The sequence below is a fragment of the Panulirus ornatus genome, chromosome 20 (genome assembly GCF_036320965.1).
Source record: "Panulirus ornatus isolate Po-2019 chromosome 20, ASM3632096v1, whole genome shotgun sequence".
NCBI lineage: Eukaryota > Metazoa > Arthropoda > Malacostraca > Decapoda > Palinuridae > Panulirus > Panulirus ornatus.
This window is the reverse complement of record NC_092243.1, coordinates 46767487-46781425: the sequence shown is the minus strand read 5'-3', so window position 1 is coordinate 46781425 and position 13939 is coordinate 46767487. Positions and strand designations below refer to the sequence as shown.

Here is a 13939-nt window from a genome sequence, read left to right as displayed (position 1 = left end):
TAGGGTACAAGAATCAGTGAACCCTTTGTTGGTGAGGAAAGATGTTTAGACCAGATTTCATTTTGAGACAAGTAGTGGGGAAAGTTTAAAGGAAAAGGAAAGTGAGTGCAGCATATATGGATATAGAAAAGGCTTTTCATAAAAGGAATTAAAACTCTTCAGGAAGTTCTGACTCCATATGGTATGTGTGGAAGACTTCTGAATAGTTAAAGAGCTTTTTTAGTGGAAGTAATGTTTGTTTAAGAAAAACTAGGAGTTTAAGAAATTGGCTTGAAATAACAGTGGGAGTGTCACCTTGGCAATTCAATTTTTTTTTGGTTGGATCATTATCTGAGATGAGATTATGGTGAGGAGCTAGCAGTGTACTGCGCCTAGTCATGATGAAGCGATGTAAATTGCCAGAATTGTTGTATCCACTTAATACAATGCTGCTGGGAGAATCATAGGAGAAATGCATTAGAATGGTGGATTGTTTCAGTTATATATGTAGATGGAGAATGCAGAAAGGCATTACAAGTAAAAGCAAGATTTAAATTACTGAAAGTGTTAGTAGAGCACAGTGCAGTATCAGGCTGGATGATGAACAGGTAGATGTGGATAAATATAGGTATGTGGCTACCATTAGTAAGGAGAGTATTGGGAAAGGAATATAGGTATGTGGCTACCATCAGTAAGGAGAATATTGGGAAAGCTGAAGTTGAGATTAAAGTCGTCCAAGGGATAAAGATTGGAAGTGTACAGAGAGTTCTGGTGAATGGAAAATTCAGTGTTCATATGAAGCTTACATGAAGGAACATTTGTGTGGGTGTGAAACACTTTGGTATAAGTCATGATAGGGGAAAAAAAGGGAGATGGGTAACTTGTGTAGTGTAGCTGGAACTAAGAGGATAGCTAGATTGAACAATGTAGATCAGGAAGATATGTGGTGAGAAGAAATTATTGGAAAAACACATTGGTGAAAGTCTTGCAGGATGGTATAGTCAAGTAAAATATGTGGCAGACAAAAGATGTTTCAAGATTTATAGTAGTACATTGAAAGTTATAGGGAAGAGAGTTAGGTTGCAAAAGAGATGGATCAGTGCCCTAAGGGTGTTGATGAGTCTGTCTCTGATGCCTGCTCCCTCTTGGAACTCCCTCAGGTGAGTGGTTACAGCAAGAGTCTCCATGGCTGGTGAACTCCAGTTGCCACTTTTAGCTTTTGTGCCTCATCCTTAACAGGCCAAAGGCAGAGGGTAACTCTGATGCAATGTTTCCAGATGCTTCTACCTATGTTCCAACCAACTACTTCTGTCAAATGTTTCTCCTTAAAGTTCCAGCCTTCTACTTCTGTCTAATGTTTCTGCCTAATGTTCCTGCCTACTACGTCTACCTAATGTTTCTACTTAATGTTCTGCCTAATGTTCATACCTACTAATGCTATTTTGCCAAAGGTAGGGCTGTTGCATAGCACTCTCCACAGGAAAATCTAGACTTAAGAAGAATATGTTGTGTGAGTTACATTTTGGCAAGTGTTATGTGTGACAAGGAGAGATTGTATGCTTGTGGACTGAATGCCGGCAGCCCATGTGTTGGTGAGGTTAGGGATATTTCAGATGAAGATATGAAGATACCAGAGGAATGATTGAGGATTAGATGCAGTGCAGGATGGTCACCCTTCTTAGGGGTTGGGTGTACCAACGCATGCTTCTAAGAAGGAAAAGTTCTGGTTCTTAAATAGAAAGAGGACAGTCAAGAAAGCTCAGGTGCAACTTCAGAGGCAGCCTTTTTAAATACATAGGGATGGATGCCATCAGGACCATAAGCCTTACTTGTGTCCAGAGAAAGAATTGCTTTTCAGACAGTTTGAAAAGAGATTATGGGGAGGGACATAGGTTTAGTAATAGGAGAATCAGGGTGTGAAGGAATGATAGTCATCCAAGGTGGAGTTAGAGCAGAAACAAGAACCAAAGAGAGTTGCTTTGTATATGGGAGAGACAGCAATTGTACTGTCAAAATGGAGAAGTGAAGGAAAGCGAGAGCAACAAAAATTAATAGCAAGTCCCTTAGCTAAAGACCAGAAAAATTTTCCACACTTAAAAGTTGGTTTTTATTTTTCTTGGTTTAACATGTAAATTTTTTTAACTTTCAGGTACAACACAGAGGTACAGTGTCAGGCATAAGAAACCAGAAGGAATGTAGACGTCTAGGACTGTCTCGATCTGTCACTACAAAGAATAAGAAACAAATTGGTGCAAAGCAATTAAACCTTAAAGATATGTTTGGTTATAAAAAGTAAGTATTACTGAGAAAGTAACCTGTAAGATTGCAAAATTTTCTTGAGGAAATTGTTATCCTTTCATGAAGAAGCATCTGATAATACGTCACCAAGAAAAGTCCAGTGAAGTGAGGAAGTAAACTTGAATGAAACTGTTTCTTGCCACATTTCAATCTTGTATCGTCATATTTCCCACCAGTAGAACTCAAATACATCTTGTAGCTAACCTCACTCATCTTACCTTGAATGTTGCCAATTTCTTGAGAGACCATGAGGTTTGAGAATTATCAGATCACAGTAACTTGCATATACATATAATTAATGGTGTTGGTGCAAGTCTTCAAGACAGGGGTGAGTATTGAGTCTGTGAGGGATGAGAGGGCCTGGGAAGTGTGTCATTTGTTATATAAGTTGATGATACAGCACTTGTGGCAGGTTTGAATGAGAAACTGCAGAAGTTGATGACTGAGTTTGGAAGAGTGTGTGAAAGGAGGAAGTTGAGAGTAAATATGAATAAAGGCATGTTAATAGGTTTAGCAGGATTGAGGGACAGTTTAGTAGGGGATGTGATTTTGAATGGAGAAAAATTGGAGGCAGTGAAGTGTTTTAGATACCTGAGAGTGACCATGTCAGCAAATGGAAGCAAATGTGAGTCATAACATGGGTGAGGAGGCAAAGGTTCTGGGAGTGCTGAAAAATGTGTGGAAAGAGACAACATTATCTGGGAGGGTGAAAATGGGTATGTTTGAAGGAATGGCAGTCCCAGCAATATTATATGGATACGAGGCATGGGCTATAGGTAAGGCTTTGTGGAGGAGGTTGGGTGTTTTGTAAATGAAATCTCTGAGGTCAGTGTGTGGTGTGAGGTGGTTTGATTGTGTAAGTAGTGAAAGAGTGAGAGGTGTGATAATGAAGAGTGCGGCTAAGAGACCTGAAGAGGGTGTGCTGAAGTGGTTTCCACAAATGAAGAGTATTTTGAAGGTTTGTTGAATGTGTTAGATGATAAAGTGGCAGATATAGGGTGTTTTGGTCGAGGTGGTGTGTGAAGTGAGAGTCAGGGAGAATGATTTGGTAAACAGAGAAGAGGTAGTGAAAGCTTTGCGGAAGATGAAAGCCGGCAAGGCGGCGGGTTTGGATGGTATTGCAGTGGAATTTATTAAAAAAGGGGGTGACTGTGTTGTTGACAGGTTGGTAAGGATATTCACTGTATGTATGGCTTATGGTGAAGTGCCTGAGGATTGGCAGAATGCATGCTTAGCGTCTTTGTACAAAGGCAAAAGGGATAAAGGTGAGTGTTCACATTACAGAAGTATAAGTTTGTTGAGTATTCCTGGGATATTTTATGGGAGGGTATTGATTGAGAGGGTTAAGGCATGTACAGAGTATCAGATTGGGGAAGAGTAGTGTGGTTTCAGAAGTGGTAGAGGATGTGTGGATCAGGTGTTTACTTGGAAAAATATATGTGAGAAATACTTAGAAAAACAAATGGATTTGTATGTAGCGTTTATGGATCTGGAGAAGGCATATAATAGAGTTGATAGAGATGCTCTGTGAAAGGTGTTAAGAGTATATGGTGTGGGAGGCAAGTTGCTAGAAGAAGCGAAAAGTTTTTATCGAGGATGTAAGGCATTTGTATGAGTAGGAAGAGAGGAAAGTGATTGGTTCCAAGTGAATGTTGGTTTGCAGCAGGAGTGCATGATGTCTTCATGGTTGTTAAATTTGTTTATGAATGGGGTTGTTAGGGAGGTGAATGCAAGAGGTTTGGAGAGAGGGGCAAGTATTCAGTCTGTTGCGGATGAGAGGGCATGGGAAGTGAGTCAATTGTTGTTCGCCAATGATACAGCGCTGGTGGCTGATTTGGGTGAGAAACTGCAGAAGCTGGTGATTGAGTTTGGTAAAGTTTGTGAAAGAAGAAAGCTGAGAGTAAATGTGAATAAGAGCAAAGTTATTGGGTACAGTAGGGTTGACGGACAAGTCAATTGGGAGGTATGTTTGAATGGAGAAAAACTGGAGGAAGTGAAGTGTTTTAGTTATCTGGGAGTGGATTTGGCAGCGGGTGGAACCATGGAAGCAGAAGTAAGTCACACTGTGGGGGAGGGGGTGAAAGTTCTGGGAGCGTTGAAAAATGTGTGGAGGGCGAGAACATTACCTCGGAGAACAAAAATGGGTATGTTTGAAGGAATAGTGGTTCCATCAATGTTATATGGTTTTTATTTGATTTGTATTTCATATTTGCTTTCCTTTATTCAGATGTAGAATTTGTAACATTAGGCGTGTTTTATAGATAGGGTTGTGCGTAGGAGAGTGGATGTGTTGGAAACGAGATGTTTGAGAACAATATATGGTGTGAGGTGGTTTGATCGAGTAAGTAATGAAAGGGTAAGAGAGATGTGTGGTAAGAAAAAGAGTGTGGTTGAGAGAACAGAAGAGGGTGTATTGAAATGGTTTGGTCACATGGAGAGAATGAGTGAGGAAAGATTAACAAAGAGGATATGTGTGTCAGAGGTAGAGGGAACAAGGAGAAGTGGGAGACCAAATTGGAGGTGGAAGGATGGAGTGAAAAAAATTTTGAGCGATCAGGGCCTGAACATGCAGGAGGGTGAAAGGGGTGCAAGGAATAGAGTGAATTGGAACGATGTGGTATACTGGGGTCGACATGCTGTCAATGGATTGAACCAGGGCATGTGAAGCGTCTGGGTTAAACCATGGAAAGTTTGTGGGACCTGGGTGTGGAAAGGGAGCTGTGGTTTCGGTGCATTATACATGACGGGTAGAGACTGAGTGTGAACGAACGTGGCCTTTGCTGTCTTTTCCTAGCGCTACCTCGTGCACATGCGGGTGGAAGGGGTTGTCATTTCAAAGGATATACTTATGTATATCCTTTTTCAGCACATAAATCTACTAGCTCTTCACCATTTCCATTTACAACACTGAACACCCCATATACACCAATTATTCCTTCAACTGCCACATTACTCACCTTTGCATTCAAATCACCCATCACTATAACCCGTTCTCGTGCATCAAAACTACTAATACACTCACTCAGCTGCTCCCAAAACACTTGCCTCTCATGATCTTTCTTCTCATGCCCAGGTGCATATGCACCAATAATCACCCATCTCTCTCCATCCACTTTCAGTTTTACCCATAGCAATCTAGAGATTACTTTCTTACACTCTATCACATACTCCCACTACTCCTGTTTCAGGAGTAGTGCTACTCCTTCCTTTGCTCTCGTCCTCTCACTAACCCCTGACTTTACTCCCAAGACATTCCCAAACCACTCTTCACCTTTACCCTTGAACTTCGTTTTATTGAGCCAAAACATCCAGGTTCCTTTCCTCGAACATACTACCTCTCTCTCCTTTTTTCTCATCTTGGTAACATCCACACACATTTAGACACCCCAATCTGAGCCTTTGAGGAGGATGAGCACTCCCCGCATGACTCCTTCTTCTGTTTCCCCTTTTAGAAAGTTAAAATACATGGAGGGGAGGGTTTCTAGTCATTTTTTGTTTGTTTCATTGTGCTACCTCACTGATACAGGAATATACAGCATATATTATGTTGGTGGATTTGAGTAAGAAACAGCACAAGTTAGTGACTCAGTTTGAGAGAGTGTGTGAAAGTAGGAAGTTGAGAACAAGTTGGAATAAAAGCACGGTTATTAGGTGTATTAGGGCAGAGGAACAAGTTAGCTGGGGTGAATCTGAGTGGCAAAAATATGTAAGTGAACTGTTTTAGGAACCTGGAAGTGGACATGGCAGTGAATGGAACTGTGGAAGTGAGTCATAGGATGGATGAAGGGGCAAAGGTTCTGGGAGCACTGAAGAGTGTGTGGAAAGAGGCCATTATCTGGGAGAACAACAATGGGTATGATTGAGTAGTCCCAAAGATACTGAATGGATGTGAGTCATGGGAAATAGATAAGGAACGTGCAAAGGAGGGTGGAGATGTTGAAATGAAATGTTTGAGGGCAGTATATGATATTAGATGGTTCAATTGAGTAAGTAATAAAGAGTAAGGGAGAGGTGTGGTAATAAGAGTAGTGTGGTTGAGAGAACTGAAGAGGTTGTGTTGAAATGGTTTGGACATAGGAGAGAGTGCGTGAGGAGAGGTTAACAATGAGAATACTTGTGCCAGGTGAAGGGGAAAAATAAAAGAGGTAGGCCAAACTAAGTGGACCTGAACATGAGAGTCAAAGGCATGCATAAAATAAGAGTGAATTGGAAGGATGTAGTATAAAGGGGTGGACATCCTGTCATTGACTGAAATGGCATGTAAAGCATCTGGGGTAAACCATGTAAAGGTTGTTGGGCCTGGTTGTGAGTAGGGACGTGTGGTTTCATTGCATTCATGACACTTTGAGTGGATGCAGCTTTTCTTTGTCTGATCTGAGCACTACCTTGCTATCATGGGAGGCAGCAGTCAAGTCTGAAAAAAATGTGTACATATATTCTTTCTATATCTCTGATGCCTGTTCCCTCGGCAAACTCCCACAAGGGGTGGCACCGGAAAGTATCTATAACTGGTGAACTCTAGTGCTGCTTCTTAGTCTTTAGTACCTCACCCTTAACAGGCCACTGGCAGAGGACAACCTAGCACAGTGTATAGTATCTGTATTAATGTTATCAGTAAAATGAAAAAGAAAGTTTTGAAAATAAAAATGTTATGCCTTTTATGAAAACAACACTGTCCATTCTTGTCTCTGATAGCAGTAGAGCAGTAGCAACTTTGTGGGAATTACAAGGCCATATTTAGTTTTATGCTGTTTATTGCTCATTCTGTAAGGATAAAAACATCATCTATAAGGGTGCAAAGTCTTTGCTGTTCAGAAAAATTACTATTGATACTGAAATTTACAGCTCATGAAGTAGAAAGTTGAATTTCTTTGCAGTTATCATGATTTGCTGTGTTAGTCCTGTTTTGGTACTGCCTTTGTGAAATGTAAACATAGCCATACTTAAGAATCTCAGTATCATCTTATGTATATAAAAAAACTCACTTTACCATATAGTGCTATTTACTTTTGTACATTTTAATTTTATGCTAATTTTAATCAGGTCAATCTCGTGTGTTACTTTACATTGCCTTAAACGTAAGTGGGTATATCCATATCAGTAACTTTTGTAGCTAATGCTACTACTGCCACACTTAAAACACCTGTGTATCACTGTAATTGTATGCCTTTCCTCCATACCTTCTGTAATGGAATTGGTAGACTTACCTTATGTGGTTGAACAAATACCAGTTCCTTTGAGATTAGGGACATTTAATTTTTTTCAGTTTTTCTAATTCCTTGTAAGACCATATTTAACAGCTTTGTTGAATTATGTTATGTGATAAAGTAGGTGCGTCAAGAGCACAGCCCATCCCAAAAGTAAATTATAGTTGGATTAATTTCTGACATTGCCTGTTTATTCCTAATCATGTTGATACATAAAATCAGGATTATTATTACTATACTTGATCACTATTTCCCGCTTCAATGAGGTAGCGCCAGGAAACAGACGAAGGAAGAACCCATCCACTCGTATATACATACACACACACATTCATGTCAACATGTACATATTTATACTTGCTTGTCTTCATCCATTCCTGGCACCACCCCACCCCACAGAAAATAGATGAAAAAAGGCCACCTCCACTCACATTCAGCCTCTAGACCTTTCCATGGTTTACCTCAGACGTTTCACATGCCCTGGTTCAGTCCTTTGGCAGCATGTCAACCCCAGTATACCACATCGTTCCAGTTCACTGTATTCCATGCACACCTTCCTGCATGTTTAGGCCCCAATCACTCAAAATCTTTTTCACTCCATCCTTCCACGTCCTATTTGGTCTCCCACTTCTTGTTCCCTCCACCTCTGACACATATACCCTCTTTATTAACCTTTCCTTAATCATCCTCTCCATATGTCTAAGCCATTTCAGTACACCCTCTTCTGCTCTCTCAACCACACTCTTTTTATTACCACTCATCTGTCTTACCCTTACATTACTTACTCGATCAAACCAATTTACAACACGTTGTCCTCAAAAGTTTAATTTTCAAAACATCCATCCTCCTTGCAACCACATATAATGTTGTGGAACTACTATTCCTTCAAAGATACCCATTCTTCATTGCTCCCATATTTACTCTCAACCTCCTCCTTTCACACACACTTTTCCAAACTCAGTCACCAACTTCTGCAAATTCTCAATTAAATCAGCCACCAATGCCATATCATTAGCAAACAACAATTGACTTACTTCCCAAGCCCTCTAATCCCCAACAGACTGCATACTTGCCCCTCTCTTCAAAACTCTTGCATTTGCCTCTAACCACCCCATCCATAAACAAATTTAACAACCATGGGGACATCACACACCCCTGCTGCAGACTGATCTTCATTGGAAACCAATCACTCTCCTCTCTTCCTACTTGTACACATCCCTTACACCCTTGATGAAAACTTCTCTGCTTCTACCAGCATATTTTCCACGCAGCATCTATATAAACCCTATTATAGGCTTTATCCAGATTCTTAAATGCTACTTACAAATCCATATGTTTTTATAAGTATTTCTCACACTCATTCTTCAAAGTAAACACCTGATCCACACATCCATTACCACTGCTGAAACTATACAGCTTCTCCCAAATCTGATGCTCTGTACATGCCTTCACCCTCTCAATCAATAACCTCCTATACGATTTTTCAGGAATAGTCGACAAACTTGTGCCTCTATAGTTTGAACATTCACCTTTATTCCCTTTGTTCAGTGGCAATATGCACGCATTCTGCCAATCCTCAGGCCCTTTACCATGACCGTACATACACTGAATATTCTTACCAACCAATCAAAAACACGTCACCCAATCACTTAATGGCACCCAAATAGGATCTTTGGCACAGGTATACTGTCATCAGTGAACATATTGCTAACTTGTGTGTTGTAGTTCTAATCAGTTTATAACTATTGTTATTAATATGTCCAGTCTAATTTGCATCCTCAAAATTATTTAATACTCGTTGTTTTCCTTTTAGAGATCAAGATAAGCTTCCTGTTAGACCATTGGTGTGAGGGCGGTTTAGTTGAGAAGCAAGACTAATACAAACTATTTATGAAGAAAATAACTCGGTTTTAAAGTATTTAATTTTTTTATGTAATATATGACAATAAAAAGACAGTTTCTAGAAAACTCTATTTACTTTCATAATTACAAAAATTTGTGCATTAAGTACAACATATGCAGTCATCTGATCAAGTTTTGCACATGTGCAACATGGCCAATTTTCCCTGGACACTGATACAGATAACCAGCAGAATCACATCTACGTAAAATTGGTAAGCCTGAATCATTTTTTAAAAAATATAAAATTCCTGACACTCCCTTGCAACATTTACTCTTGGTAGCAGGTTACTCTTGGCTGTTTGGAGGTAAAATTAATGACTATTAATCTTGGTAACTATACATATTACATTTACTTTATTATGGCAAACATTGCATCATAATTTCAAGTTTTCAATCAAAGTAATTACATTTCTTAATTATACACAAGTACATTAGAACCTTGAGATATCAATTAATAATCCACCAGAGTTGCAAAGAAATTTTGTAAAAATGTAAACGAATTATATTTTTTAACAGTGATGATGACTATAACAAAGACCGATTATCACAGAAAGCAAACATATTTTTTATGAGAACATCTTGTGTATGTTATTGGGTTGGTTAAAAATTCAAAGATAAAGAACAAATAAGTCTTGAAATGATGGAAAGAGTAAAATTTTACTAGCACAGTTTTCTAAGTCTACTGTAAGCACATCATAACCTGGAACACAAAACTGCATTGATTTCTTTGAACTGTAGGTAAAATTTTGGTAACTTCAGTTTAAAGCTGCCACAGTGTTAACTGAATACTGATGAAAGCTCTGTCAGTCAATTTACTCTACTCAGCAGAACTACAGGGTTGACAGAAATTAGTACCTATTTAAAGCAGATAAGGCTTTGAAGGTTAAGGAAAAATGACAGAATTTAAGAAAAAAAAAAAAGGATAGAAATGAACATAACCCATGCAAATTTCATCTGACTTTCCTCAAGGCCACATCTTTTACCTTATTTTCAGTTATCTGAGAAACAATGTCTATAGTCTGCTTTCATCCATTTGCTGCAACTGTGAGCATTCAGTGGAAGAATGTTTAGACTGTTCTTTCAGATTATATGAACACTTTAAATCATTTATTTAAAAACTACTCATTAAAATAGATGAATAATCTTGTGAGCTTTCGGATGCAAATGTTTAAACAATGTCACATTTCATTTTTTTTTTATTTCACTATGTGAGATATAGCATAATTAAGATATCTCTGGGGAAAGTCCAGTGTGCTTTTCATAGGTTCTGCTCACTTTTTTGTTCTTTAATATTTAACTCCACTTTTGATCTTATCTCAAAGCCATCTGACCTCCACTGGAGTAAAATGCTTGTGCTAAGTGCAACAAATCAACAGATAGGACTTTCATTAATATTAGTAAATTAATATTGATGGAGGCCTTCACTGAATATTTACCAAAATAAAACATGTGCCTATGAACACAAGTTCTAAGCTTGTGCAAGAGAGTAATTTGCATTTTCCCGAAAGTCTACCCACTCCTTGAAGGTTACATGCAAATTCTCAAGGTTCTATTGTGCATTTACAAATCCCATTTATATATATATTTTTTTTTGCTAAACTACATAAAACTCCAGCAAAATTAAGTTCATACTTAGTCATTATTTCCTAACACCCATACTACCTCAAGCCAGTATGGTTAAACATTCTAGAGTGACCCTGGCTTGTCTTCAACATCATTGTTTTCAAGCTTCTTTTTATCATAATGGCACATACAAGGACTTAAATCCGTTCAGCAAATGGTAAGGGGTGGGGTACTGCAGAGCATTAAAACATGCTCTGCATTTAAGGCACAAATATTCCATGACATTGTCAGAGTCAAATGTATACATATAAAACTATGGCTTATGATAACGAATGACTGTGCAAGATGGTAATTTACACAAGTTGTGTGTATATATATATATATATATATATATATATATATATATATATATATATATATATATATATATATATATATATATATATATACGTATATAATGAAGCTACTGTCAACCACTTGAGCATAATGTCTGTCATGGAATTACATGTATACATATAAAACTATGGCTTAATTATATCATAGCACCACTTAAATGCTGAAACACACATGAATCACACACATAAATAATTTAATTTTTGAAGCCCATTATGAAATCAGTTTGCGACATAAGTAAATTCAAAATCTTCACGCCTCAATAATAGCTATATCAAATAAAAGTGCAATACTGAAAAATTTCCCCCCCCCCCAAAAAAAAAATCCAGCTTGCATTCTTGACTACCCCACTCCTTACTAATGAACACAACAATACAGAATTGCTGTCACTAAGCATGTTATCATCCCAAGAAAAATGCAGTCTTTCATTTTGCCCATGTGACATATTCATACTTAATAAAAATAATAATTATAATGTAAAAATTACTGCATGTTTCTCTAATGATACAAAAACTTTAAAAGAAACAATGTAGCCCACAGCTACTTTACAAAGGCTTTGGCTTCAAAGTAAGGATTCTCGTATCTACAGCTTAATTGTTTGTTTTACAAAATTAATTTTTTTTTGTCAAATGGGAATACATGTATTGTATTTAAATAAATGAACAATGAAATTTTGCTTCTGCTCCACTTGCACTTAATTCTCTTCTTTGTGTGCTGATTGCTTGAGACCACAGAAATACTTTCCAAAATTATATTTTAAACTATCCCTCCTGAAGGACAGAAATTATGAATGCCTTAATACTACAAAATATTTGTTACCATCTGCAAGAAAACAAAATAAGCTGTAAACACATTACCAGTGCTAATTTTGAGCACCTTCAAAGGAACATTAAGACAGGGTTGTGGCCAGAGATGTGGGTATATGGCAAATATGTACTGAGATCAGTTATATAAACCACACTGTTAATTCTGAATTTACTTAAGGTTATTTCACTGACTGTTTCTCTCCAAGCCTGCATAAATAATAACAACAAACATTTTGTTGTCTAAGATCCCCCACAACTTTAGCCACAACAGAATCCACTACACTGCCTCTGTGTTCCATGATATTCCCACTATACTCAGGGAAACATTAGTCTAACGAATCAAATATTAATAAATAGTTTAAATAATCAGAAAATGCTGGGAACAGGTAGATACCCAGATGTATAGGAAGAGTACGACATGGCCACAAGCTTGAACTGCAACACCAGGGTAAATGAGATCCAAGTCTGAACCCTGATTAGCCAGCACAGACAACCTGGGTTTTGTACAGTCAACCCTTTTGAACTGTACGGTATATTGTCTAAAGCAGCTCAGAACTTTGGCCTGAGTGAGTTACAGTGGTGGTACACTATAACTATAACCTGATGGATATGATCAACCTATTGGTTACACAAGTAAAGCTACAGTCAACCTCACTAGTAGGTGTTAATAAGCGGTCACTCTGCATAGGAACTACACTGAGCCAAATAAAAAGGAAGTAAATAATAATAATAAATGATAATACTTATAATAATATAAAAGCAGCCAGCACTTTCAGCCTGCCTGTGCATCAAACCTTTTAATTATCAATTGAGAGGAATTTAGTCATGAAATTATACCTGTATAACTTTGTACAGATAGTTTGTACAACAGATATTTACACTCCCAGAATCTGTTTATTAAAGATTATTTAACAGCTCAAATTTGGTTATAACAATCATATCCAACTTTAACATTACAGAAAATTATTAGTGGTAAGACAGTGACAGTCCTATTTAGCTAATTACAAGGGCAACAAAGATACTAACATCCTAAAGGGCTTTGAACATACAACCAGTAGCAGGTTATTAGACAAATAATTATGGCTGACAACAACCAACTGCAGGTTATCAGACATAGGGCTATGGCTGGACAGCTGGTTGGTTACTACTGAGCAACGAACTCGAGACTCCTCAACACAAACATTATGTACAAGGTCTTCACAGCCACTTGGCTCAGATGACTAAACAATCAATGCACCAGTCATACATTTTCTCTGAGAGATATTACTGCTACAACCTTTTCTCAAACGTACTTGGAAATCAGTTACATAACCAGACTCGGTATTCAACCCGATTACTGTATTACATACTGGAGAGAAGATTCACTGTGAAAGTTGTCAATACCCCAGAGTGATTCCTCTCATATCTCTGCACGTGACTGGCCGTGATATACTGGGACTTTGCATGGTGAGTGCAAAGTCCATGTCTCATAAATATCACCACTTCTTGTGACAGAGGGACTCAGTTCTGGCAGTCTCTGGCATCTACACCTCGTCTGGGGCCATGTCACAATTGTTGTTGACAGTGTTGGCAGAAAGATTGCTTGGGGCCTGGCAAAATATGGCTGTGTTAGTTGGATCTGTTAGAATTTGAAAAAATATATCAAAATACTTAGAAGAAAAAAGGAAAAGAACTGATGATATTGTACTGCGCTTGATATGATGTAAGAAAAAGTGAAAAAATAAAAAGTTAGGAAATTTATATCAATATATTCTATACAAGGAATAACAGAGTATTACATTAAATTACTGGTGT

At 37.9% G+C, this 13939-nt stretch overlaps 2 protein-coding genes across 16 annotated transcripts in view; one reads left to right on the top strand and one right to left on the bottom strand.

Annotated features, from left to right (window-relative positions):
- The window catches only part of LOC139755982 (uncharacterized), a 72413-nt gene extending 62964 nt beyond the window's left edge, over positions 1-9449 (top strand). The window contains exons 6-7 of the mRNA XM_071674854.1: positions 2129-2271; positions 9295-9449. Of these exons, the coding sequence (XP_071530955.1) occupies positions 2129-2271; positions 9295-9331 (180 nt within the window). The 3' untranslated portion in view covers positions 9332-9449. The remainder of the gene's footprint in view (positions 1-2128; positions 2272-9294) is intronic.
- coro (protein coronin) overlaps positions 9439-13939 on the bottom strand; it is a 160197-nt gene continuing 155696 nt past the window's right edge. For all 15 annotated transcript variants that reach the window (XM_071674860.1, XM_071674867.1, XM_071674870.1 and 12 more), the window contains one exon: positions 9439-13734. In XM_071674860.1, the coding sequence (XP_071530961.1) occupies positions 13669-13734 (66 nt within the window). In that variant the 3' untranslated portion in view covers positions 9439-13668. The remainder of the gene's footprint in view (positions 13735-13939) is intronic.